Source organism: Tympanuchus pallidicinctus, unplaced genomic scaffold (assembly GCF_026119805.1).
Source record: "Tympanuchus pallidicinctus isolate F22 unplaced genomic scaffold, pur_lepc_1.0 scaffold8, whole genome shotgun sequence".
Taxonomy (NCBI): Eukaryota; Metazoa; Chordata; class Aves; order Galliformes; family Phasianidae; genus Tympanuchus; species Tympanuchus pallidicinctus.
Genome location: NW_026294802.1, coordinates 13,587,479 through 13,614,345, shown reverse-complemented (window position 1 = coordinate 13,614,345; position 26,867 = coordinate 13,587,479). Strand labels below are relative to the sequence as shown.

Sequence of the window (26,867 nt, the reverse complement as noted above, 5' to 3'; positions counted from 1 at the left end):
CAAAAAAACAAACAAAAACCTAAAAAAAAAAAAACCAACCTGACAAAATCACACACACACACACACAAAAAGAAAAACAAAACAAAAAAAAACCAACCAACAAACAACAACAGATTTTCTTTTTGCCAATGAGGAGTCGAGCTGTGCCCCGTGCTGGTACGAGCCATTTCCGAGAGGGCCGCCTGCGTCCCCCAGTGTGAGCACCTCCAGGGAGCCGACGACGCGGGAGCCGTGCAGTAACACCTCTGTGCAGCTGCCCCCAGCCCACCCGGGCCCTTTGCTGCCTGCCCGTACCCTCTCCTGGTTATAGTTTCTTCTTCCTTCTTTCTCCCCTCCCCTTTGGGTATCTTCTGCTTTGTTATTTTTTTAATTATTTTCAAATCATATGGTTTCTAGCCATATACATTTTGACTTTGCTCTCCTTTTTCTCTGAGGGCAGGGGAACGGGGCGGGGAGGGGGGGAATTTTCTTTTCTGTTCTGTCCTTTTCAGGAGACTTGTGGGCCGGGAAGGAATCAGATTCCAGCCACACTCGATAGAAGTCCGATTTTTATTGTAATAACAGAATTTATTTTCTCAAGCATTAAACAAATTCTAAGCTGTGAGGGGAATGGTGGCAACGGCCTCATCGCTGACTTGGGCTTCCTTTCCTTGATGGCTTCTCTGCGTCTTGGTTCCAAGTGGCTCTCCATGCCAAGACATCCAGAGCCGAAGTACAGGGAGATGAGAACCCACTTCCCATCCCTGCAGCGGGGTCTCTTTTTGTCTGGCTGTGCGTGTTTTTCTATTTTATTTTATTTTTTTAATTTGTAATTAAACTTGTTTTAATTCCTCGGAGAGAGTGTGAGGAGAAGAGAGGGCTACCCAGGAACTCGCGGAGCGGTGGCTCTTGCTCTCTCCTTCCCTCCGGCAGCCCCGGTGAGATCCACCCTCCATGCACAACCCCTTCCCCTCCCCCCCCCACTTTAGTTGTTTTTAACTATAATTTAGGAATACTCGAGCTGCCCCGTGGCGCTTGGGGGCTCTGAAACACAGCGCTGACCACTGCGACCTGTGGCCTGTAGCAGACACACTGTCACTGGAGTGTGGGGCCCGTGGGTTGTGGGCAGGGCGGGGGGGTGGGGTAGTCTTTTCGTTCGTTCGTTTTTATCCTTTCTATTTAACGCTTCGTTTTTCCTCCCTGTTTGTTTTTTTTTTTTTTCCTAATTTATTTACCCCTCTGTCTTTTTTTTTTTTTTTTTTTTTTTTTTTTTAATTAAAGAGCGAAACTTTTTATTACTTTGTAATTTAAAAAAAACAAACAAAAAAAAAAAACCTGAAGAACTTTGGGGGGGATTTTGTACTTTTTTCCTGTGTAAATATTGGACTTTTTTGAGCTTTATCGTGGTTGTTAATTTGAAGTAATAAAGTAGAAAATGATAAAGTGACACCAGCATCTGTGCTGCCTCCTTCTCATATCAGGGCCTGGGCCCAGGGAAGCGCTGCCGTACAGCCCACCCTGTTCTGACTTCGAGGCACGGCTGTGAGTGTGCAATGGAACTAAAAATAAATCGCCGGGCCTCAGGATAGGCACTGAAATGCAGTGCGGGACCTCGCTTCTAGGGGATCCGAGTTGATCGCTGAAGGGCAGCAGGCCGGGACCCTTCCCTTGATACAAAGCACAGGAATTTGGGATTTGCGCTTTTCGCGTTTCAACCCGAAAACAAGCCGCGAAGGAGCAGCGCCGTTGGGCCGCGCTGCCCTTTTAAGAGCGGGGCGGTGACGTCATTTCCCCGCGCCCCGCCACCGCCTCCGACTCCTCCTCCGACTCCTTCTCTAGGGACGGCGCATGCGCAGGTGGGGAGGGCCGAGCGGAGAGGGCCCGGCGTCGCCATGGGCTGGTGAGAGCCGCGCGCGCCCGCCTGCCCCAGCGCCGCTGCCGGCGCCCGCCCGCGGGGCAGCGGGGCAGGGCCCGAGCCCAGCACCGGGCCGGGCCGAGCCTAGCCCCGCCCGCAGGTAAGCCGGGCCGGGGGAGGAGGGTGGCGGTACCGTGGGGTGCTCGAGGGAACCAGCAGCCCCCTCGCTGAGGCGGCCTCTGCCAACTGCGGGGCCTTGTGGGGCCTGTGCGCCCCACGCCGCTCTCTCCCCTCAGGGCGGTGCTGCCCACACGGACGCGCAGCCCCCGCGCTTCTGCTGGGTGTCACCTTCCTGTGTCGCTTCGCGTGGGGCTGTGCGGGGATCTGCCCTGCTCCGTGGGTGCTGTGTAGGTGTACGGGGAGGCTGTCAGCGCGTTCCTGTATCGCGTGTGGGTTGGGAGCCTGCTGGAGGTTGTGGTCGTCCTGTGAGGAGTGATTCAGGCTTGGCAGGCTGAAGGGATGGGGACGCTTGTGCGTGTCGCTGGGTTCTGGTGAGTGGTAATCCGGGAAAAGGGATGGAGTGGGTTTCGGATGGCTTTGTGAAAACTCCTTGAAAGGTGGTGAAGCTGTCAGAGGGGGAGGAAGAGATGTGGGAGATGGAGAGGAGATAGCAAAGGAGGGAGCATTGTGAAGAAAGTTTGGAAACGTTCTTGCCACGTGTGGAGCTCGGTTGGAACTAATCGCTGAAGAAGACAGGCTTCCTCCTGGAGAAGAGCTGAAGAGAAAAAGATAAGGGGTGATCAGTGACAGAACAGCATCTGCAGAGGAAGTAGAAATGTTTTGTCCTGAGAAGCTGTGGTGCCCCATCCCTGGAGGTTCAAGGCCAGGTTGGATGGGGCCTTGGGCAGCCTAAGCTGGTGGTGTGTGGCTGGGTGGGGTTTGAGGTCCCTTTCAGTTCAAACCATTTAATAACTCTATGGAATGTCTGTTTCCTATTTTGTACTGAGTAGGCAACAATCAATGAAACTTTAACTGAGCATACATCCTGCTAACAAAGACTTGACTTTTGTTTGACACAGTAGTTACCTATTCCGCTGAACTTGTGTTGCTGGAATTTCTCCTGGAGTCCAAGAGCTAAGCATTCTTCCTAAAAGGGACCAGAAATCTCTTTAGATACATTCCTGCTATTCAGATCCATTATATTGAAGATTTGTATTTGTGCAGTAGTTTGGGGAAATTCACATTTTCAGGATGCTACTGACACTAAACACTAGGGCTTAAAGGAGTGATGCGATGATGATGATGATGATGATGAAGCTGTCTGCTTCAGGTGTCCTCAGGAGTACGGGATGCTTGTGTGTCCACTCTGGTCTAGTGGAGGAGCTTCTAAGTACTTACCAGTATGGTCCAGAAGTGGTGTATGTGCTGTTCTTACTTCTTCCCAAACTCTCTGGGGTTTGCTTTCTTGTGGAGGGAGAACAGTTTCTTGCCAAGATGTTACATCCTCCCAAAACATGCAGGGCTCTGAAAGCTGTTTGAAAGTGATAAGGAGGATTAAAACACTCAGTTAAAGTAAGTGTAAAATATGATACTGCTTAGACTGGAAGCATCTTTTGGAAGTGCTTTTTTTTTTTTTTTATTGTGAACTAATTTAGGGGGGAGCAACTGTTCATGTTTTCAGCACGGCAACCCTCAGGATGTTTTTGGAGGTGAAATATTGCCAGTGAAGGCTGTGAGCTCTAACCACCTTCCAGGAGCCTCTCTTGGTAGCCATCCTCCTCCTGAGGATAAGTACTTGCTCCCAGCAAGGTTGCCTCTGGTCTTTGACAATCAGCTCAGCCTCTGAGGGGTTTTTTGTGATAGTGTAAGTGAAATATCTGGGAATGCAACAGAACAAACCATTTTCAGGGAAAATGCAGCATGTGGGCAAGCTGCCCAGGAGCCTTGCTGCACCTGGGTGTCACCAGATCCTTAAAGCCCCCAAGGGGCATAATTTACAGGAAATTCTAGAAGGAAATACCTTACGTGTTCTACCTGCAGCACTGAATGTCACTTAACCCATTGGGTAAGTGCATATTTGTCTCCCCATCCTCAAGTCTGTCTCTGGATTGAAAGGATGGAGATGCTGCTGTTATCATCTTACAGCCACAGTGTGTGGGATTCTGGTTACACTGAAAGGATCAGCTGTTTGAGGACACTGGATAATGGAGAGTGACCAGGAGCAGAGAGAGATGGCATCACAGTTTCAGCTTGCCTTTTCTAAACTGAAAGCATTCTTCCCTCCTTGGCTGTGTCGTGCATCTGGCACCTTGTACAGTATGTGGCAAAACAAAAACAAAACCCTCTGTGGTTCAGCAAAGAAAATGCCACACGTTACCTAGAGTGGCAATGAAGCCTTGAGAAGGAGATGAGATGAAGTAATGCCTTGAAAGTTGACCTTGCCATGCCACTGTTCCTTCCCAAGGCTGTAAAACATGCCGTGATGATATCAGACACTGCAGAGCTGATAGCTCGGGAGCCTGCAGTTGTCTGCTCATCTCCAGCACACATACAGCCTAAGCAGTAGTGATGAAAGTACCTTTCTCTCTCCAGGTCACTTAAAATGAGATGGAAAAGAGTGAGTTCTTCTCTTAATGGCACACCGTATCTCATCCCTTTGTGGCTGTTTTGTTAGGGAAGAGCAGTTAGAGTTGGGTGAAGATGCTGGCAGCTAAGTGCTCTAAGACAGCTGGGAGTGGCCCCTCTCAGGCTGACTTTCAGACTCTCCCCTGTTCCAATATCTCTGTGATGGCACTGATTTTATGGCAGAGCTTTAAGGCGTTATTCATAGACAAGGGCTGCTCTGGAAGTAATGCCTCCTGTTTTATGATGTTGGCCCATGACATCAGAGGTGAATGTGAAGTTTGAACCTTCCCATCAGTATTTTGTTACGTGTTGTTGCTATGTGACAGAGGGCAGCAGAGGGGCAATCTGACCAAACGGTGTCTGATGTGGAAGTACCTATGAAGCAGAGGTGTGTCACTAAATTCCTCCATGTGGAAAAAATGGCACCTCTCGACACTCATTGATGCTTGCTGAACACTGGTGTGACCAAACAGTGGATGTGAGCACAGTGTGGTGGTAAGTGGTACGTTGCAGCAGTGGTGACAGCCATGCATATCACATCAAGTGTCTCAATCAGCTCGTTTGTGCAAATCATCAGATTACAACCAGGGAGCTGTGTACAGAGCTGAAGATGTGGCTCTCGGTGGTCATGTGCACTGTGCACTGTCTTTTGGGATAGGAGAGGGGAGATCCTGCTGAATTTTCTGGAACCCAGACAAACCACCAGCTCTGACCATTACATCACGACACTGACTGAGCAGAAAGCTCAAACTTGCAGAGTTAACCAGAGAAGAAGACAACCTTTCTCTTGCAACACCATAATGCCAGGCTCCATGCCTGTTTAAAGCCTGTGGAGCACATTGCCATGTCTTGGCTGGTCTGATGCGCAGTGCCTGCCCTGTAGTTCAGACTTCCATCTGTTTGTGCTGATGAAAGATGGGCTGCGTGGGCAACATTTTCCTAGCAGCATTGCCATCATGGCAGCTGTGAAACAGTGGGTCACCTCAGTTGGTGCAGGTTTTTATGAGTGCATCATGCAGGCTCTTGGTCATCACTGCTGAGGACACGTGGCTAATGGTGGTGACTGTTGAAAAATACTGTTTTGTAGCAGCCTTCAGAAGAGGCCAGGCAAGGGTGTTCCCACTGTCTCTACTCACTGTGCTTTTGGCATCAGGTTGAGGTTGGTTTCCTTCCCTAGAGATCACTTTCTGCTTCTGAGCTTCCAGAGGTAACTTCTGTGTAAAGGAAATGTTGTGTCTGGGTCCTCTCCAAAGAGGCTTTGCCTCTTTCTGTGGGAAGGAGCTCTCCTCCTCACCCAGGAGTCCAGGAATACAGAGCCCCTATTTCTGCTTTTAGAAGTCTGATCTCTTGAATCTTTGTTTTTCTTGGTGGAGTAACAGGGGACAAGAAAAATGTACCTGGGACAAAACCAGAGTAGTGATGCTTCACAGAATAACTATATATCCTGCAGCAATGTCAAGACTCGTCTTTTGTACCTCAGCACTTTGAAATGGGGAAGGATGAAGGCAAGCAGTGGTGGCATAAGTTCTGATTTGACTTTGTTCTTGAGATTTTGGGAGATGAAAGGCAAACTTCCTCTGTGGCACCGGACACAAGTGTTTGCAACACATCCTTTCTCTTGCTGCCTCTTTCCCCTTTGCCAATTGCAGAACGTATCTGTAGTCTTCGTATGTTTCTCTCCCAGGAGCAGAGGGCTGGGCTGGTTCATGTGAAGCAGAGCTGTGAGAAACATGGCAAAGGGATGCAGTGCATGGCCCTAGTCTCAAAGGACAATCAGAAGGATGAGAGCATCCCTTCTCCTCTTCTCTCTCCTCTTTTCTCTCTTCTGCCTGTCTCCTTCCGAAAAAGGGACTGGATGTTGGATGCTGACCTATTACAATGTGGGTCAATCAGCTAAAAAAGAAAAAAAGAGGAGGAGGGTGGAGGGGGGGGGAGGGCTGCATGAGTACAGCGAGACAACAGAAATTAATAGAGCAGAAAAAAACTCTGGAAAGAAGAGTGGCGGCTCGGGGTAAAAGAGTTTTGTTGTTGATTCTGAGTTTTAAATGGGTGCTGTGGAGGGGAAGCAGCACTGCGTTAGGGTGGGTTAGCTAAATGGAGGGGTGGTAGGAGCTAGGAGCAGCCTGAATCTGGACTCAGTTATCCTTCCTAGGGCCTTTCCAATTCAGGATATTCTGTGATTCTCTTAAAACGAGAGAAGTTGCACAGGCTTGCTGAAAGTTGTGTGTGTGTGTATGTGCTGTACACTCTTGCTTGTACTCAGGTGTGGGATTATCTCTTAGATATGGCACAAGGTGGGTGCACCTTTACCTGGACAGCCAGAGCCCTCATGGATGCCCAGCTCCAGCACCTGCCTTCTGCTGCTCCCCACATGCTGATTTGACCTCACTACTGCTCTTCTCTCAATATGAACAGCACATCCCTCTCCTAGCTGAGCGCAGCACAGCTCATGTCAGGATGATGTTACATGCATGGGTATGAGATATGTGATGCGGAGCAACTTTCAGGAGCTTGAGGTTATGAAGGTTTTGTCCAGTGTGTGTAGTAACATGTAAATAAGTCACACTAGTTGAAATTGCATGGCTGGTTGCATACTTAGCTCACAGATTGTTTCAGGAGCTTGATTGGAGAGCTTAAAAACACACCATTGAGGCCTTTTTATGTCTTGTAGCTAACTATAGTAGATGCCACCCCAGAGAGCAAAAGCAATTTAAGATGTAATAAATTTAAAAGCATTTGATTTTCTTTTATTGCTATCACTGGTTTGATCTGCACCAGAGGCTCTGGCACTCTGTGGCATTATTTAGTCCTGCCTTCCTTCTTGCTTTCTCTACCCTTTGTTAGATCAGCTGGCTATGCTGTGCCTTTGGGGGTTGAAAAGAAGTTAAATCAATTACAAATTTGCAGCATACACCTGGCACAATGGAAGGAGCCAATCCCAGTTGGCAATTCTGGGCATTCTTATAATTAAAATAGTCTAAAATAAACCTCGAACCATTTTGTCATGCATTCTTGTACTCCTTCCAAATGTAGGGGACACTCTGAAAGCCGCAAAGCTCCTGCTTCACTGATGCCAGGCTTTTTCCCCGTGGTCTAATAAAAGCAGAAAGTTCTGACTTGAAATCAATCTGCACAATGGTAAGTGTGGGGTCAGGTGTAAGGAGGAGCAGCTCCTCACCTCACAGCCATCCAGGAGGGCCTTGCAGCCAGGTTGGGTTTGCTTCTTAGCTTGTCCAGTGTAACAGACGGAGGCTGAGCGGTTAAGGCTCTTTCCCAGGATAGCTTTGTGTATCGTTCTTTGCTCTCTCAGCAGTTCAGAAATGAAATACTTTCAGCCTCAGAGGAGATGATCTATTTTAAAAGCGCAGATTGTGTTTGCAGATGGCAGGGAGCAGCTTCGGAACGCTGCCGTTCACTCCTGGTGTCCCACTGTCAGCTGTACTGCACTTCAGAGCCTGCAGGAATTTGGGGACCCAGTGCTGCAAGCACCACTTCCCTCCTCTTGCGCAGTGTCAGGAGTGGGCTTGGTGTATTTATGGCTGTTTATCTTGATGTAGAAACAGCTCCTCCTCACTGCTAACATTTTCCATGCGTTGACGCAAGCCAAAAATGAAGTTTTTTTGTTTCCACTTGCGCCAGATTCCTTCTGTTTACTGTTCCGAGTTTATTTTTGGTGGAAGAAGCTGCCGTGTTAGTGTTAGGGACAGAAGGTCTCTGTTTCCAAAAGACACAGGGATGGCAATCTGTTTCTGATGGAGAACGACTGCGCTGCTGTTCTCCTGTGGCCGTGGGCCTTATGGGCGCAGCCGGTGAGCGGCAGAACCGCTCTTGTGCAGCATGGAGCCCCTTCCCTGTAAGGGTCTTGGTAATGCTGTTTGGCATCCCAGGATAGCTATCTTGTATAATGAGCCCATGGTTTTCTTTTTTTTTTTTTTATTTCTTTTTCCCACTCTGAGAGCAGAGTCTGGTACTCCTAAAGTGGGGAACTCTTTACTGGAGGTCCAGAGGTGTTTACTGGAGGTGTTCCAGAACCATGTGGATGTGGCGCTGAGGGACGTGGTTAGTGGGCATGGTGGGGATGGGTTGGCAGACTGGATGATCTTAGAAATATTTTCTAACCTTTATAATTCCACCCAGACAGACTTTCTGGGTACGGTCCAGTTTCCAGCACACAGTGCTTTTCCTGCTTACGCATTCTCCTGCTCCTTTACAATGTGTTGTATTGTGGGTTACCTCCGGGGGGAGCAAGGTAGTAAGTTGGAGGTGGAAAAGCTTCAGAGGGAAATCCAGAGAGGGGGGAGTAAGTGTGCAAGTAACTTTACTGTCCCTTATAAATGGAAGCAACGACCTGGAGGAGAAACCAGGATGTGATGGTAGAACGAGGAGTTCTTCCAGAGACTTCTCAAGGAACTGAAGGCTTAAGTCTGGGAGCAGGGAGTTGAGTTGCCCTCTCCCACCTGGGGCAGTGAGCAAGGCTTTATGGCCACTTGGGCTTGCTCATGTGGGTACCGTGGGCAAAACCGGATGGGGCTCTGGGCAGCCTGGTCTAGTATGAAATGGGGAGGTTGGTGGCCCTGCATGTGGCAGGGGGTTGGAGATTCATGATCCTTGAGGTCCCTTCCAACCCTGGCCATTCCGTGATTCTGTGAAGGTTATGTGGCACTGAGGGACATGGTTAGTGGGCATGGTGGTGATGGGCTGATCGATGGCTGGTTGAGCTAGACGATCCTAAAGGTATTTTCCAGATTTTATTATTCCCTCCTATGAAATTTATAATGCGTCGGATTCCCAGTGCAATACAAAATGAATTGGTGTAGGTTTCTAAATGCCCCTAATTTGCCATCTGGTAATGTCACTGGATCGGTACCTCCCAGTACTGGGAGCTCTGCGGGCAGAGAACAAAAAGGTGGTTGTCCCGTGTAGCTTAAAATGCATGAGAAACAACAGCAAAGATAGAGCCAGCTGGGAGGAGCACACAGAAAGAAATTACATCCAGTAGGCTGACCAGAGCAGGGCTGCTGCCTAACTGTAGTGGCGGACTGGAAGAAAGGGGAAAATGCAGGAGAACTGGAGATAGCTTTGTAGATGTTGGACCTTTTCCCCAGGCACTACGGGAAGCAGGTGGTGTGGTAGGGGTGATGCTGTGATGGAGGTGGGTGTCCACTTACAGAATCACAGAATCATTTGAGTTGGAATGGGCCTTTAAAGTCATCTAGTGCAATTCCCCTGCAGTGAAGAGGGACACTTAGAGGTAGATCAGGTGCTGAGAGCCCCTCCAGCCTGACCCTGGATGTGTCCAGGGACGGGGCATCCGCCATTACTTTGGGCAGCCTGTGCCAGTACCTCACTACCCTGATTAGAAGGGATAATTTGGACATGTGTGTTAATTTTGAATGTTCAGGAATGCAGTGTTCCTTCATGTTTCACTAGGAAGGGGAATGAGCTGAAGGTTATAATCAAGAAGTAGTGCTGACCCATGCAAACATGTCCTGAGGATGCCCTGAGGATAAGGGGTGCTCTCAGATCAGTGGGTTGGGGCAGGGGAACAGAAGTAGAGTCCCACTGAAGAAACCGTGCATGTTTTGTTTCAAGCACAGTGCTGGAAAGAGTGACTGGTTGCAATGACTGTGAATTAAAGGGGATTAAGCAAGGAACAGTGCATAATAATTCAATTAAAGACAGTTGGTGTACAATCACAAGAGGGCAGTATTAAGGTTATGTATACAATCTGAACTTGCAAACGCCCTTGCTTCTGAATGCTTAACCCTTGTTGCTGTTTCAGCTTCTTGTAAAAGAGGGAAGTGCAGAGAAGCAGAGCTATTCCCTTTCAGTTCCTCTGTTCTGACGATGTGCCCAGTGTTGGATTTGGGGCTGCGCTGTTGGTGTGGCTTGAATAAGAGTGGAGCTCCACGTCCTGCCCCTCCTGCAACTTTATGTGCAGCTATGGAAAGCTGGAACTTAGAACAGGAATATTTTGGAGTGACTGGGAAGAGCTAAGAAAAGCCAAGTTTGACAATTATCTTACGAATTAAACCACAGCAGTTGTGCACTCTTAATTTTAGGCATGCCCTTTTTTTTTATTAGGAGGTTGTCAGGAGGCAATGTGATGCTGTTTCCCTTGGTAATAGTGTCTTTGCTACGACGACAGCAAAAGCAGCTCTTACGGTTCACAGAGCCAATGGCAGTCTGCTTGTGATCTTGGTTTAAGTGGATTATCTTCCTCCAACCCAGAGGTCACATTAGAGCCTCCTTATGACCAAATTGAAAATAATAGCTGCTTTAGAACTTGGACCTGTAAGAATTTGTTCCATTGAATGAGAACAGCTTTTCACCCATAGGTAATGCTGCTTTGTAATCTTGCATATGTGCGTTGTTCTGGGTGCGTTTTCATGGGTCAGCTGGCTTTTAAACACCAATCAGGCTAAATTCACATCACAGAGAAAATGATGCTAAGTTATCAGAGTTAGTGATAGGCTGACTAAGTATACCATGCCATATGGTGTTTGATAAAAGCATTGCTTTCATGCTCTTCTTCCTAGCCAGGAGAGCTTTCAGCGTGTATCCTTCCAACGCAAGCACTTTGGGCTGCATGCTGCTTTCAGAATGGCATTAGGAGAGGTAGGGATTGCTTGTGGAAGGGATGGGGATGCTTTCCTGCCCCCCTTGCCTTGTAGTAGGTGAATGTGGTGTTCATCTTGTTCTTACATGTTTTTGTTGCAGGTGGGGGATGACAGCTGTGTTGTGAGTGGAAAAGAGGTTCCTGAGTACCGTGGGGTCTGTTGTATCGTATATAAGGGGTGTTAGAGGCAGGCTTACCAGGTGCTGTTCATAAAGCATGAGCAGGCAAAGCACTGTTACTGTTGTGCTCCCGAGTCCTTCCAGCTGAGTTCAGTTGCTGTTGGTTCTCTTTCATGGCAGGTCCTGACTCTCGGGCAGTTCTTCGGCAATCCCAGGTGGATCCTCACACTGAAAGGCACCATGATGGTGATGAGTGATGTCACCGCAGCCCCCAGACTGGGGTCAGCTGCCACCACGCCGGCTGTGGCTCCCAACTTCTCCTGGTTGCCAGAGGATGGCAGCCCCACAGCTGTGGAGCAACCGATATTCCTCATGACCACCGCTGCTCAGGCCATCTCAGGTTTCTTTGTATGGACAGCTTTGCTCATCACCTGCCATCAGGTAAAACCCTGTCACTGCTATTTCTGACTCTCTCCCTTTCCCCGCATGGTGGAATACGTGATACTTTGCAAATCTCTGCCAGATACAGCTATGTTATGGAGGGCTGTGGACTCTGAGGCGGTACGAGGACCTCTTCTTTGGGGTTCTAATGCATTACTTATGCTGGTCAAGCTTTTGTATGAAGGCCTTTTTCTGCCCAGGTTCTGTAGTCTGACTGGTGAGGAAACAAACTCTTTACAGCCAGCAGGTACAGAACGTTTGGCCTTCTCTTGAGAGTTTGCAGAAAGATGCATTCTCTCAAGCTTTCCTTTCCCAGGTCCTGTAGCTGTAGCTAGCCTTTTTGTTGTTGTGTCAGCTGTTAGCTAAATGATCCTGGTCATCTGTTGTTTGACATACCTCCCTTTGATCTACTGTGCCAACGGATTCCCCAGGCTGAACTCTGCTGCGGAAAGGAGTAGCAGGAAACATTTTGTTTTAATTTTTCTCCCCTCCCCTCATTTCAGGGTAGGTGCCCTGGGAGCCAGAACAACTCGAATGCTTCATCCTGTTCTGTACCTCTCTCTTATGCGGTTGTCATGTGAACTGAAAAACAGTGGGGAAACGCAAGCCCTGTTATTTATCAACCTGTGCTTTGTACCTGTTGGTCAATAGATTCCAGAGTGATGACTGAGGCCTAGGAAACTACAGCCTGTTGATGGTGTACAGGGGGTAGTGAAGCTCAAAAGTGGATTAGTCACTGATGAATAAGAAAGAGTAACACCTGCAGTTTCACCAGCTTGGGTAACAACTGCAAGTGCTGTGGGTCTTCCTGTTTCGGGGCAGAAATTGATCACCTACCAAGGGTAGGAAGAAAATCTTTACTGTGCGGTGTAGCATTGCGTAGTTAGGCATTGATGCCTTTCTCTAAAGAAAAAATGGCTCCAGGTCAGTGCTGGAGAGACTCTGTTGACTGAAGCACGCTGTTGTCCTGTTGCAGGAAAGCAGTTCCTGTCTAAAGTGCTCTTGTAGGCACATGGATTGCAGGGCTCTTGTGACATCCCAAGGGCAAAGCTTGGAGTCATGTGAACCCGGGTATCAGCTGTCTCTGTGCTGGGTGAGGTGTGTCACTGGGATTGTCACAAGGAAAAAATATCACTAAGTTAGCATTAGTTTATTTTCAACCTGTTCTTGACAGGAAATGAGGTTTTTGGGAAATCCTTGCGGGCTGGGGAGAGGGAAGAAATGTATTTTGAACCTTTCAGTCAACTTTGACTGAACCTGGCCAAGAGGCAGAGAGATATGAAAGGAGTTAACTTCCTCTCCCTCGCAAGAGGAAAATGAGGTCATCAACGTGTGCTTTATTAGACCCCGTAGAATCTGCACAGCACATCCATATCATGTGCACACCCATATGGAGGGCGAAGCTGCAAACAAATGCTTGTGTTACTGCAGGCAGCCAAATCAGCCAGTCATGAGGCAGATACATAACAAACAATGTGCTATTAATTCCAGCAGCTTGATTAGGGTTGCTGTGCAAAGGCCTGGCCTCTGGAGAACGTGCCCTCTGCTGCCTCCATGGCCTGTAGAGTGTACCTGCAACACCAGCTGAAGCTCCTGCTGTGCTATTCGGCCATTCTAGGAGTGGTGCTCATCTTCAGAGTATGCCTGTGGTGGAGTCACCGACCCTGGAGGTTGCCAGGAAACATGTAGATGCAGCACAGAGACATGGTTTGTTGGGTGTGGTGGTGATGGGTTGGTGTTCAGACCAGATGACCTTAGTGGCCTATTCCGACCTTAGTGGTCTATTCCAACCTTAATGATTCTGTGATTCTGAATAACTTTTCCACCAGGTGAGTGTCTTGTGAAAAATGCAGCTTCGTTGTGGGATTTAGTAATGGCCAAAAAACTGTGGGCAGTGAGAATGAGGAGGGTAAGGACATTGAACTGCCCTCAGCCTATGACTTTGGGGGGATTGGCATGTGCACAGACAGCCAGGCAAAGTGAGTGGTGTGGCTGTGTGCTTCCTTGGAGCGCAGCCCAGTGCCTGGCACGGTGCTCCCTTGGTGGCTGAGGCTTCATGGCCATGCTGTCACAGATGTGCTGCGTGGCAGTTTTCGAGCAGATGGGCTGCGGCTCGTTGCCTCTGCGCTGTTGCGAAGGGCACTCGCAGGTTGTTTCAGGTGAAAGTCTTAAAAACATCCAGAACTGCCTGGAGAGTGAGCGTGTTCACTGTGAGTGTGTGCTTCTCTGTTCAGAGAAAAGGAACCTGCAGTGTTGTCAATCTTAGGTACTTAAAAGAGGATAAGAGGAACGTGAGATTGGCAACAGGAAAAAAAATGATGAACAAAAGAAGAAGGGAAAGGTGGTGATAATAATGGCGTGATCGCTCCCGACGAGAAGCTAAGTTAGAAATGCTTCCGCTTCGTTTTCCTCCTCTTGTCCTTTCTCCACGAACTAAGGGATGCTGTATGAATGCCATAAGATAACAGCATTTTTGTTAATGCTTATCACCTTGAGGTTTCTTGAGACAACCAAGGGTTGTTTTACTGAATTTGTTTTCCCACTTGGCTCGCCAGTTCCACTTCCTCCTCTCTACTGCACATGCTGCTGACCCTGGTTTCCCTCTCCATCTTCCCAGATCTACATGCACCTTCGCTGCTATAGCTGCCCAAATGAACAACGCTACATCGTTCGGATCCTCTTCATTGTGCCCATTTATGCTTTTGACTCATGGCTCAGTCTCCTGTTCTTCACCAATGACCAGTACTATGTTTACTTTGGCACAGTGCGGGACTGCTATGAAGGTAAGGAGGGCTCAGACACAGTGGGGGAGGTGGGAAGTCTCTACCATGAGAGAACTGTTACTGCTGGTTGGGAACAAGGAGATGCATCTACATCTTCTGCAGAGATGCAGTCTTATGGCTGTCTGACTGGTTGACCAGGGCTTGCTCAGTGATTGAAAAATGACACCTCGTCAATTCCTGGACTTGGAGCACAACAAGATACATTGAGCTTTCCCTCTTGTGTTCTGCAGACACAAAGTTTATGATTTTTCCTGGTTCTTTGCTTCAGGAAGGTATAAAGCAAAAAATGCGGGTGCTTAAAGCAAGGGATTGATTAGTTCCTAGCTCTTAGAACAGCCCTTAGTAACCAGATGCTTGCTTTGAACTGTTTGCTAGTGAAGTATTCCTGTTGTTTCACCTTATGGCCCCTTGTGTGATGGCACAGCTTCCGTGTGCTGGTGTTATTGAGGGGTGAAATGCTTCGTAGTCCTGCAGGAGAAGATGAGTTAGTGATGCTTTCATTTTTGGTCGTCAGCTGCAGATGATACCACTAACGTTTTATGTGAGAAAAACACTTACTCTGCAATAAACGCTATCTAAACATCTATCTCATCCAAAAAAGAACCTTCTGCCCACCCACAGGAGAGAATGCATTCTGGCAGCATGCTTTTGAGGGCAGTTTATTACCATACCTGCGTTAAATCGTTTTAGTGAGATCTGCATTGCAGAGAGGTGCCCCTGACCGCGAACAAGTTAATCAGCTCAAAGGACCAGCGGCCCTCCTTCACATCCATGACAGTGCCCTGAGACACAGCAGCAGCAGCAGATGGCAAACGTGTGCACACAGTTCAGAAGGCAGCTTTGTTTGGGCCTGTTGTTTTCTTTTTTTTTTTGTTCCTCCCTACTTCCCCACCCTGTGTGCGTGTGTAGGTCTAGCAGGAAGCCTGCTGTGCTGCAAAACTCCTCTCCTAGCAACAGCCATTATCCCTCTGCCTTGCACAGAGAGTTTGCAAACATCAGAGCCTCTGCTCAGGAGGCAGCCCACGCTCCAGAGCTCACCGATTTCCTCGGCATGTTGTGCTGTGTGAAGGGACTGCAGGTAGAGGTGAAAGCACATTCAGCCACCAAGTTCTCCGTTGCTTTCTGTGGGGACTGCTTTGAAGCTGTCTCTTTGTTCTCTCCTCCCTTTGCCATTCTCCTCCTCACTTATTTATTATTATTTTTTTTTTTCTACAAAGACTCTATGTTGGGAACTGTTGGGTTAGAAAACTCTCTGTTAGGGAATCGCAGAAGACCCTGCTGATACATTCTGACATCTATCTTGGGCCATTTATGGGCTTCATTTCTTAGTGTGTGTTAGGAGGAGCGTGGTTTGGTGTTCTTTCCATGCGACTCCAGCAGCCAGGTTTGTACAGAAAGCAGTATCACTAACATGAGTAGATTTTTTTTTGTTACACCAGTGATGTGAATACATCTGGTGAATGCAGATCAGGAATGGGAGAACAGTTGTTTTGCTACTGCAGTTAGCTTTGATAATTAGCATTTGTTTCTTTGGGGGGTGGAGGGGCAGATTCTTCTCCCACCTCAACTTTTTGTTTATTTCCTCTTCTGTGGAATGGGCAGCTGGTATTGTAATGACCACATCAGAGGGCAGGGGTCACTGGAGGGTAATAGGAAAAGCTCTGCTTTTCTTCCTCTGAGTGGTTGGAGCTGTCACCCAAGCTGCAGGAAAATTGCAGGCTAAAGAGCTTACCGCAGTTATTTAAATAACTTTTCCATGTTTGGTGTTTTCTTTCCTAATTATGGCTTTTTAGAGTCATTGCACTGTGAACATACCTAACTCTGGTCAGTAGCTAAGATTACAGATGGAATAGCAATTTCCCAGTTACATAAGTGGAAGCAGGTATACCACAAGCTTTTATGTGCTGCGGCATTCTTGCCAGCTAGGCACATCTAGAAGCCATTAATATAATGTTTGGAGGCTGAGCATTTTGGGCAGTGTTGAGTTACCTCTTTTCTAGGACATAGCTTGGATGCTTGTAGAACAAATTAGAGTCCGTGCTGGCAGTGAACTGTGGAAGTTCTTCCAGGTGGTAAAATAGACCTGAGGTCTAATAACTGGTTACTTGGTGAGGTCAGGTTGTCAGCACAGTATATTAGGCTTCTGTTCTTATTCCAAGGTCCCTTGAGACTTCCGTTTCCATCCCAAATTGTTTTGGTTTTGTATTATGTCAGTGCCAGAGGCCCAAACCAGGATTTCAGTAATGGCATTCCGGGGAATGTCTTGGAATGGAGTATCATAGAAAATGAAGTTGAGAGAAGTGTTGTCTGATCCAATAGTGATTATGAGAAGTGAAGAGAGTGGCAGCCAAGACTTGTGGAAGCTAACTTCATGCACAGTTAAATGGTTTTGGATCCCTTGAAAAGGAAACGGGTCAGCAATTATGATGAGTCCTCTCCACTGTGTCTTCGTCTCATTTTATGTGTATCAGCTCAGCTGAGCATTGAAAAGAGTTGAAGTGGAGCAGAGTATTAGTGATCAGTCTGAGAAGGCTCTTCCTCATCTGTACCAACTTGCTGAGGGAGGCAGGACAGAAGTAACCCAAGAAGAGTGCTGTTGAGTACACAAGAAGTTTCAGCTTTCTGAGGAAATGAGGCACAAAGCCTGTTTGTAGAAAATATCCACCAGACATGAAAACAAAGTTTCACTCATTGGTGGAAACACTTTCTCCAACTTTTAGGTCTACAATGCATCACTTCAGAGATAGTGCTCATCACTTCAAAGGGCAAAAGTAGGAGATATGGTTGATGAATCAGAAATAACTTTTCCATATGATTTAATATTAGTGTAATGTCCTGGAATAATGCACAGGAACTCTGCAAAGAGTGACATCTTACAGCTGCCAAGTAAAACAGGCTGACCACAGTTTTAAATGGTCCTGTGACCCTTTTGGCATGAGGAGTAGATCTGGCCTGGGACCTTGGCCAGACTCCAGTTCAGACAGTCTTGTGAATGCTGAGGTAGGGAGTTAAATGCAGTGAAAACAAACTGGAGTGCTTTAAGAGGAAAGATGCTGCATAAGCAGTCCCTGCTGATGTTTGGTCTGTTGCCTGCTTTCAGTCCTTGCACCTGTTTTGATGTTGGTTGTCATTTTACTCTCATTGATGTCTTTGCAGCCTTTGTAATATACAACTTTCTCAGCCTCTGCTATGAGTACTTGGGAGGGGAGAGCTCCATTATGTCTGAGATCAGAGGGAAACCAATCGAGTGAGTATTTATTCTGCTTGCAGCACAGTGTGCTAATCCTTCTGTGCCAGTCTACTGTGTGTCTATCCCTGTCCCTAAAAACTATGTTAGGTGGCAAATGCCTGCTGGGTCTGGGCAGGATGGCTAGTGATGATTTATCATTATCTTGCTGCAAGACAGGTCAAGCTGATCGTGTCCTCTTAGGCTCGTTGGATTGATTCACAGCTTTTCTGAACACCTGCCTGCTCCTTTGTTCCTTTTCTTCCTTTCTCCTCCTCTCTATCTTCCCTCTCTTCCATTGGTTGTGCGCGCTTCCTTTGGGGTCTGCTTTTTTCCCTGCTACTCAGCCTAAAATAAATTGTAAAAAAGTTTGGAGTATGAAGTCAGAATGCTGTTCTAAATATGTCTCTGAAAGAGGCTGTGATTGTAACTGTAGTCATGACTGGAGAAATCATAGTCCTGTGACTGCTACAGAGGAGGCAGGCAGAGAGAGTAAAAATCTTGCACTCAGGCCCAGATCTGGCTTCTAATCCTTGCAATCTGTTGTTGGTTCTTTCAGGTCCAGCTGTGTATATGGGACTTGCTGCCTGTGGGGAAAGACCTATTCAATTGGATTCCTGAGGTTCTGCAAACAGGTATGGGCTGAAAGAGCAGTGCTGTCCTCCAGAATTGAATGAATTGTGTGGCAAGGTGGCAGTGTTGCCTTTTTGCTGCTGAACTTTGAGGTGTGTGTTCCTTTTAGAGGATTTATAACATGATTTTGAGACAGGCTGCTGAGACAGTGTTGTTTTTTTTTTTTGAGATGCGCTAACATTTTCTACTTAACCCCAAATTAAGAAGGCCTAGCAAAAGACAGGGTTTATCTCCTGGATCTGATGTTAGCACAGGGATTTCCTCTTCCCTTTTGGGATTACACAGGTCCCAGCTTTGAGAAATTGATGGCTGTGTTGTGTTGCAGACACCCAGTAGTTGTGTAACAGCCTCCCAAATCCACAGTGCTCCTATCATGGCTAGGAGTAGAGGAGGGGGTGGAGGTTAAGCACAATACAATGATTTTTAGGAGGAACCAAGTATTGCTCACCATGTCTGTCTGCTGAATTGGGTATGTTGAGGGGGAGGGAACAAGAGAGATCTAAACCATGATATAGCCCTTGTCTGCTCATCAGGTCAGTCACCTCTGGCTGCCTTGAAACAGCAGGTGAGTTTTAAGGCCTTGTTCACTGACCAAAATTATCACACGAGGTTTCTCTGGAGACAACATGAAGCACGTCTGATGCTTTGAAAGGGCTCAGTTCACTGTCATTTCAGTCTCTGGGGCTAGATCTCTGCCCTTCCTTCTTCCCACATTGTGCCCCCATCATCTGTGTCTTAGCAGCGTGGAGAAACATCAAAGGTACACTGCAGACTCATAGTAACATCCAGATTGGCCTTTATGAAAAGAACACATCTTTCTTTTCTGTGTACTGTTTGTCTGTTTTGTATTCTGCTCTCATGCCTTCCTTGTTTTCTTCCCTGAACTGTTCCCTGTATGCTGCTTCTCTTGTTGCTCTTCATTTGTACGCCTCATTTTTGATCCCACACATTAGCTAATCTTTTTGCTTCTAATAATGTTAACATTTGCCTTTTAAACATGTCATAAAGAAGGCATTACACCCATCAAGATGAAGGAGTGCTGAAGTGAGAATTTCCCTTAAACTTCTTGTTTCTCATGTCCTGCAGCCTCTGGCAAGTATCTATGTGGGTTGCACATGAGTGTGTTTGGAAAGTTTGGGTTTTTTTTTTCCCCACTACAATGAAAATTGGAAGCACTTTTTCTTAGGCATTTTACTGGCTTTTGCAAATCTTTAGCTTATTTGTTAACTCTGGCTTAGGTGGACATTTTGCTCTTGCTTTGCTGTTATCTGGCAGCAGTTCTTCTAGTCAGGCCAGCCCTTTGCATACAGCCAACTCTGCTGTGGGGGCTGTGAGTGAAGTGTCTTGCAAAGTGATGTGCTAAGTACTTCTGTGCTTCTTGGCTCAAGCTTACATGTTGTCTTGGTGAGAGATTTTTGACACCAAGACTCACTTTCTGTTACTTCTAGACTTCCAGGATTGGTGAGTGAGATCTTCCAAGGCAAATTCCTGGAGAGGAGAGGGACACACAGCAGATCTCAATGCTAATCTATGCAGGATCCCACCAGTGTGGTAATCAGGAAGAGAAGTGTGCTGGAACAAGCACCTTGCCCATCTTACTCTGGCCCTCAGCATCTCTAGTGCTGCCTCCCACCTCCTCCACCTGTATTTTCTGCTTTTCCCAGTCCCTTTAATCGTGAGGGTGTCTGTGTACTGCAACCACTCCTTTCCATCCCCTCTCTCCACCCCAAGCTGTTCTCAGACAGGTGCCTGATGGGGGTCAGTCGGTCTGCACACATTGCCTGAGATCCTGCAGCAGTCTGCTGGTTTGTTGGTGGCTGTGATGTAAAATCTGGACAGATCATTTCCCCTTAAAAATTGTCCCCATCGAGGTTGTTAGCTCGGGTCTGTGTCTGGTGACCCTCACAGCTGGGTCACACACAATCCACATGCTTCCCGTATGCCATAGCATCTTCTGGGGAAGCATCTAAAAATAAAACACGATGGTTTGGATTGCAGAGAAATGGTTAAGCCATCTGCAGATTGGAAGGAGGGGAAGCTCAGAGGACAGAGCTGTTTACCAATTAGCCTGACCTTTTCCAGTTCACATCTTTACAGTGACTCACTAACTGGCATGTGCTGGGGTTTTTAATCTCCTTGAAGTCTTATGACCACTAACAAATTGCATTGTATCCAGAGCAATCATTCCTCTTTGGTTTTGCGTTCTTTCTGTGCACAGTCCTCCCTGCATGCATGCAGGTCAGCACCTGCCCAGGCTGTTCCAGCCTTCTTTGGGGAGATACAAGTGATCTTTTAGGTTCGTGACCTTGTGCTCTTTTAAGACCTCAGTGTTCGACTTCCCTCTTTCCAGAAGGATGGAGGTTGTGCTGGCTTTGAGAGAGAGTTCCTCTTGGAAGCTGTGCTTTATACCTGTAGTGTCTATGGATAGAGCAGATCCCAAGTGCCTTAGAGTCTTTCCATCCTGTACAAGCAAATAGCACACATACTTCCTCTGAATCTCCTGTCTCCTCTTGGGTGCTTCAGTCCTCAAGCGCAATTGATTAGCAAGTGTCAGACTCCTTGTTGGGGCTGGGTTGCATTGCCTTGCATGGCAGGTCACTGTCACTGTCCACTGGATGCTTGTTTGAATGGTGGCCTCTTTCACCTCCTGCCTTCTCATTCCCCTTCTCTTATTCCTGTAGGCTACCCTGCAATTCTGTGTGGTGAAGCCCCTCATGGCGATCAGCACGGTCATCCTTCAGGCCTTTGACAAATACCAGGATGGTGACTTTGAGTAAGTATGTTAGGCTAGGATGGGGGTTTCAGTTTCCCTTTCTCTGCTGGGCCTTGGGAAAAGATGGGGGGGGATGTACATAAACTGAATTTGTACGTGAGAGGAGAGGGCAGAGGTAAGCCTGCTGGTTTCAAGTTTTCTTCTGCTCTAGTTTGGGGGAGAGAATGGGACAGTGAGGCAGGAAGGAAATTAGAGTCCTGGTGCTCCCCAGTGATGGTGGCAAAGGGAAAGGGCTTTCAGGGCTTTCAGGTGTTTGTATGTTTGCTCTGTTCAGTGTAACCAGCGGCTACCTCTACGTGACGATCATCTACAACATCTCTGTCAGCCTGGCACTGTATGCCCTCTTCCTTTTCTACTTTGCCACACGTGAGCTGCTGAGTCCCTACAGCCCAGTCCTCAAGTTCTTCATGGTGAAGTCTGTCATCTTCCTCTCCTTCTGGCAAGGTGAGCTGCTTTTCCCTTCGCTTTATAGCCACAAAGAGCTCTGTGCAGGGACTCAGATGCTCGAATTGATAGAGCGGATGATTAATAGTCCAAATGTCTGTCTGCTTTTTTGTTTTTTTTATTGTTGTATTTGTTTTGTAATCTTTTCTTGCTTTTTCTAGGGAGAGCTGATTTGCATTTCAATCATAAAGCGTGAGGTGCCGAGGTTTTATCTGCGTGCTGCATTTTATTGATTAAAGTGGCACATCTAAAAATCTTTTTAGTGCTCTGTATACAAAACTGTAGTGGCTTATCTGTGATTCTTGTGCTAGCTGAATGCAACGTGTGCTGCTGCAGAAACACTACTACATATTGATGTTTGTGAAGGACATTCAGAATACGTACACATCATGATGCAGACGCCACATCAGAGAGGCTAAATTCCACCTCAGCTTAATGCTTCTTACTAACAGGTTGTAAGCATTTCCCTATTCAGTGCCCTACTTTGGTTTACCGAGTTGCACTTCAAAGGCTAATTGAGTATGAACTTAGATGGAATTTAGGCTGTTGGAGTTTGGCCCATCCTCCCTGTGCATAGACAGACTAATAAGCTGTCTAGTTTATCATGTTGAGCCATCTGGTCACAAGCTTTCTGTCTTCTCTGGAATTCTTCAGCCACCTGGTATATAGACAGGGGAAAATATCTTTCTTACAACTGAGTGTCACGCTTCTCTTGCACGTTTACGTGAGGTTATTCCTTTGTTTAGGGATGCTTCTGGCCATCTTGGAAAAGTGTGGTGCCATCCCCAAAATCCACTCTGCCAACGTGTCTGTGGGTGAAGGCACGGTAGCTGCTGGATATCAGGACTTCATCATTTGTGTGGAGATGTTCTTTGCAGCCATTGCCTTGCGCCATGCCTTCACATACAAGGTGTATGCAGACAAGAGACTTGATGCACAAGGTAAGAAAAATGCCAATGCACGTGGCCTGTCTGCTTGGTAGCAAGACTGGGTGGAGATTGATCCCTCTGGGATCCAACACATTGATATGACTCTCAACCTACATGCTTGAAAAACGTCACATCCCCTCCTCCGTGGTGTCTGAGCCGATGCGTTGTGCAACAGTTCTGCAGGCCAGAAACCTTTCCTGAATTGCACTGTTCCCTTTTCAGTTCCCTAGTATGCCACCCATGATAGCTTGTTGCAGACCTCAGGGTAGCACGAAGTTGCATCCTTTCAATAGAATGGGTTTGTCCTTCTTCCTCTCTCCCCAAAGGGGAACTCCATTGCTCCGGATTGTGCAATAGTCTGGAGGCAGGAGGGACAAGGCCTGAAACAGACTCTGTTTTGACTCCAGCGCAGGAGGATGAGGATTGCTTTAGCAATATGTTTTGCCTGGAGGAGGAGGATCTTCTTGTAATGATTTTGAAGGTGGAGCTGTTAGAAATCTTATTCTGGGGAAGATAGAGGTGGAAGTTTTCGGGGAAATGGGGCTTTTGGTTCCCCAAATAAAGGTATTCCTTCCTGGTGGGGGTGGATGGGAGTCTGCACTGAGCTGCAGGAAGACAGCAGCCCTGGGGAAGTGTTCATGTAGATAATCCCTCCATCTCAGCTGCCCCCAGAGGTTTAGAAAGAGCAGTGGCTAGAGCTAGGAGAGGTGAGACCTGTGTGTGATGAAGGGGTAGATTGCTGTCCAGGACACTGGGGATGATGCGGTGGTGGGTCTTGTTCAGTTCTTGTTATTTCCTCTCTCTTTTTCTCTCTGTCTCTCTATCTCTCCCCTCCCCCTTTTTTCTCTCCCTTGCTTTGGCCACTGGTCCCTGATGCAGCCGTTCCATCATATGGGCCATACGGTAGGTGCAGCATGCTCTGTGTGTTTGTCTCAGTTGGTTTTAACTGGGATATGCTGTTCTGTCCTGGTTCCCAGCCTGCCTGCTACCTGCCCTGTCCCTTGCTCCCCTTCCTGTAGATCTGTAATCTGACTGCCTCACACAGCTGCTTTAGGGTTGTCTGGATGCACTGTAAAAGAGCCCTTGACAGTAGCGTAACACATGGTTAGAGCATTCGTGTTGGGCCTGTATGAAACATTTCTCCCTGAAAAACTGAGCAGGCTCTCAAAGGAGCTGGTTTGCTCCCTCTCAGCCCAGTCTCCCTTCTCTCATGAATGCTACAGCTAATCAGCATGCCTTGGTCGCTGAGAGAGCTCATCCTCAGAGCTGAGCAGAGCCAGAGGCCCATGCTGGAAGCGGAACTTAGAGGCTGGGGGAAATGGCAGCTCCTAGAAAAATGCCTAGCACTTGGTTGGGACTGGCTTCAACTGCTGCATCCTTTGCTGTGACACCCTCCAGCTGTGGTTCTGCCTCGTACTGCCCGTTCCCTTCCTTTATCTCCTGTGTTCTCCTCTCCCCTTTTATGATTTCTTTCCTGTGGGTGCTTTTATGCCACCCATTTCCAGTGAGTGGGAATGGCAAATACCATTTCTTTGACATTTTTAGAAGTTTCTTGAGCTTTTTTTTACTTCCAAAAGCCTTTACAGAAGCACCTCCTTACCTGGCTGTCTCTGTCACACCCCTGAGCCAGCCTAGGTCACACACGGGGAGGTTGTTGCTGTACGTCCCATTCTCATGGCCCCTATTTGCTGCTGAGATGGATTCGCTCAGACTTTGGGAGCACTCCTGATTAAACTTGGCACCATTTATTTGTGTGGCATTTCTTCAGCTGCTGCTTAAGGAATTCTGTAAAGTAATTTCTGCAGGACCTAGGAGCGCATGTTCCCTGTTCTTCCCTTCATGTTAAGGCATATGGGGGAAAGCAGTGGTACTCTTCACCTCTTCCTCCCCGTCACACCCCAACAGGTCGTTGTGCTCCCATGAAGAGCATCTCCAGCAGCCTCAAGGAGACCATGAACCCCCATGACATCGTCCAAGATGCGATCCACAACTTCTCCCCAGCCTACCAGCAGTACACCCAGCAGTCAACGCTGGAGCACGGCCCCCCCTGGCGCAATGGCAGTCACGTCATCTCACGCTCCCACAGCTGCTCGGGGGCCCGTGACAACGAGAAGACCCTCTTGCTGAGCTCTGATGATGAGTTCTAGGAGGGAAAACTGCCAGCACAAGCTATCGTTTTCCCTCCTTTGTTGCTTTTAATTTCTTTTTTTTAATTTATTGAAGCAGAAACAAGCAAGTCATATCACCTCTTAGTGCAGATTGCAGAAATGGGCATTTCCCATTAGCTTTTGTGGGTACAGACGCAACGAGTGGAATGGAATTAAGGGAATGGCCAAGACTTGCTTCTCAAGCCCGTTCCTCACAGCAGCAATTGACTGGAATTAACTGAAGCAAAGCTCCACTGTCTGGGGCTCTGCCTCCCACACCTGCTCAGCTTGATGTGGCGTGTGACTGGCCAGAGCCTGGAATCGTGGCCAGAAATGTTTTGTTTTCAACTGGACGACCTGACTGCTTTGAATTCCTCTTCCTGAATGATTGATGTAGGCACAGCTTGTACCCCCAGCTCCCCGGTACTAACGTCTCTGTGATCCTTGGGAAATGGGATTAGGATGCAGTGATAAGCATTCCTGAGGGCCAGACTGGAGATTGGACCCTCTGTAGCCATTGCAGTGAATATTTAGTATGGAACGTCTTCTCTCACACCTCTTAAGCGCTGCTTGTGAGGGCCTATATTTGAGTGAGTGTAGGGGAAGAGAGCAGGACTGTCGTCTTGTTCTGCCCTCTCTGTTCCTGTCAAAGCTGCCTGCTGGAGCTCAGCAGGGCTGGAATTATTATCTCACAAGGGCAGAGTTTTCTATCACCAGGTGATCTCCCCTGCATTCCTGGGGCAAGATGCTGCCTGGAACATCTGTCTCCTGCTAACCAGCATTGACTGGCCGTGACAGGTGGTAGAAGTCTGTACAGCTCTGGCTCTTTCATCACTCTTGGGGAAAGGAGCATTTGTGAACACTAAGATGTTCTTTCCTCTTGTTCCCTGCCCCCTACCAACAGTGCTGCCTCTCTCAGAGTTGTGGATTGTACCAGCAGCTGTCAGAGCAGGTCCCAGCCCAGGTGTCTTGCAGGTGGCCTCCCCTGCAAGCTGCAAAAGTTTTGCCCTTTGACTGGAGTATCTGGGAAGAACCTTTCCAGGTTGCCCCTTGTTGCTCTGCTAGAAGAAGCAGGGCCTGATTTACTGCCCAGAGTTCACCTTTCTTCCTGTATCCTGATTGCTGCACTTGTTCATTCTCTTCCTCACACAAGTGACGGTGAGCAAAGAGCTCCTTGTTTCCTCAGCACTGCTACCAGGTCAGGAGCAGCACGCCCTGCAACACCAGGAAGTTGGCTCCTGCTTTTCCTAACTGCTTCAGTAGGCACATAGATACTATCTACCAGGCTTTTTGTGGGCTTGGTATAAAACTCCTCATCCTGTAAGCCACTTGGAAAGCAGGACTGAAGTTTGAGCTTTCTCTCCATCTTCTGTGGCTTTGATTAATAGGTTTTTTAGCGTGGGATATTTATTTTAAATTTCCCCTCTCTTTTAGAGGACAAAATCCCTTCCTCCCTTCCATTGCATTTGCAGGCCTCAATGATGTCCCAGTGTCACTTAACCAATGCTCATCCCCAGCGTTTGTTGCATTGGATGGCCAAGATCTGAAATCTCAGAAATTGCCCTGTTGAGCCTGAAGATACTCCAGGCTTGGGGAAGCATTTTCTAAACATGATTTTAAAACGTATGCTGCATCTATATGCTGTGCATAGGATCTGGATATTCTCAAAGCTTCCTGTATGTAGAGGTTTAAAGTATAACTCTGTTGCACTAGCTGCCTTTGGAGAAGCCTGGAGAAGAGCTAGCGCCCAGCTAACAGCCAGCTGCCATGCATTATAATTTTATATATATATTTTTATAACACTAAGCAAAACTATCTCTGAGCTTCCTGCACTCCCCTGCAATAGGCCAGCACCAGGACAAGGATCGGCTCTGAAGCCACTCTGGTTTGGAGGAGCAAATCCCTAACCTGAAGACCCAGAGCTTGAGACCGATTGCATCTCTTGCTCTCTCAAGCAGTTCTGCTGGTGGTAGCCTGAGGCCAGGAGTAGGTCCTCAGAGCTGCTCACTCCCTTTCCCTCCTCGCCCTTCCTTTTTGTCTACCATGTAACATACCCATGGGATTTGTTTATTATTTTTTCCATGTAGAGTAGTTCTTTGTATATAAACAACTGAAAAGAAAAAAAAAAAAGTATGATAAATAAGACAGAGCCACCTAGTTTTGTACCTATTGTGTTTAACTGATGTGAGCTCAGCGACAAGCCGCTCTCTCTATTTTGGTCTTTGTGAAGTTATACTCTGCAGAAATGAGCAAATATGACGACAAATAAAAATATAGAGATAATATAGATTGTA

General features: G+C 47.5%; 1 protein-coding gene across 2 annotated transcripts; it reads left to right on the top strand.

Moving 5' to 3' along the window:
- Positions 1-1,904: 1,904 nt before the first annotated feature.
- Positions 1,905-26,867, top strand: TMEM184B (transmembrane protein 184B). Of its 2 annotated transcripts, XM_052668291.1 has the most exons (10): positions 1,905-1,994; positions 11,378-11,638; positions 14,256-14,421; positions 17,578-17,668; positions 18,207-18,282; positions 20,962-21,053; positions 21,328-21,497; positions 22,244-22,438; positions 23,306-23,329; positions 24,332-26,867. In XM_052668291.1, exons 2-10 carry the CDS (start codon positions 11,438-11,440, stop codon positions 24,571-24,573), a joined length of 1,257 nt encoding a protein of 418 aa, XP_052524251.1. In that variant the 5' UTR covers positions 1,905-1,994; positions 11,378-11,437; the 3' UTR covers positions 24,574-26,867. The 2 variants fall into 2 exon arrangements, with proteins under 2 accessions (XP_052524251.1, XP_052524250.1); XM_052668290.1 differs by lacking the exons at positions 1,905-1,994; positions 23,306-23,329.

Coding starts and splice junctions, on each gene's coding strand:
- TMEM184B (XM_052668291.1), top strand. CDS start 11,438: ATGATGGTGATGAGTGATGTCACCGCAGCCCCCAGACTGGGGTCAGCT. Junction 17,669..18,206: donor ATCAGAGGGAAACCAATCGA/GTGAGTATTTAT, acceptor TGGTTCTTTCAG/GTCCAGCTGTGTATATGGGA. Junction 23,330..24,331: donor TCCATCATATGGGCCATACG/GTAGGTGCAGCA, acceptor ACACCCCAACAG/GTCGTTGTGCTCCCATGAAG.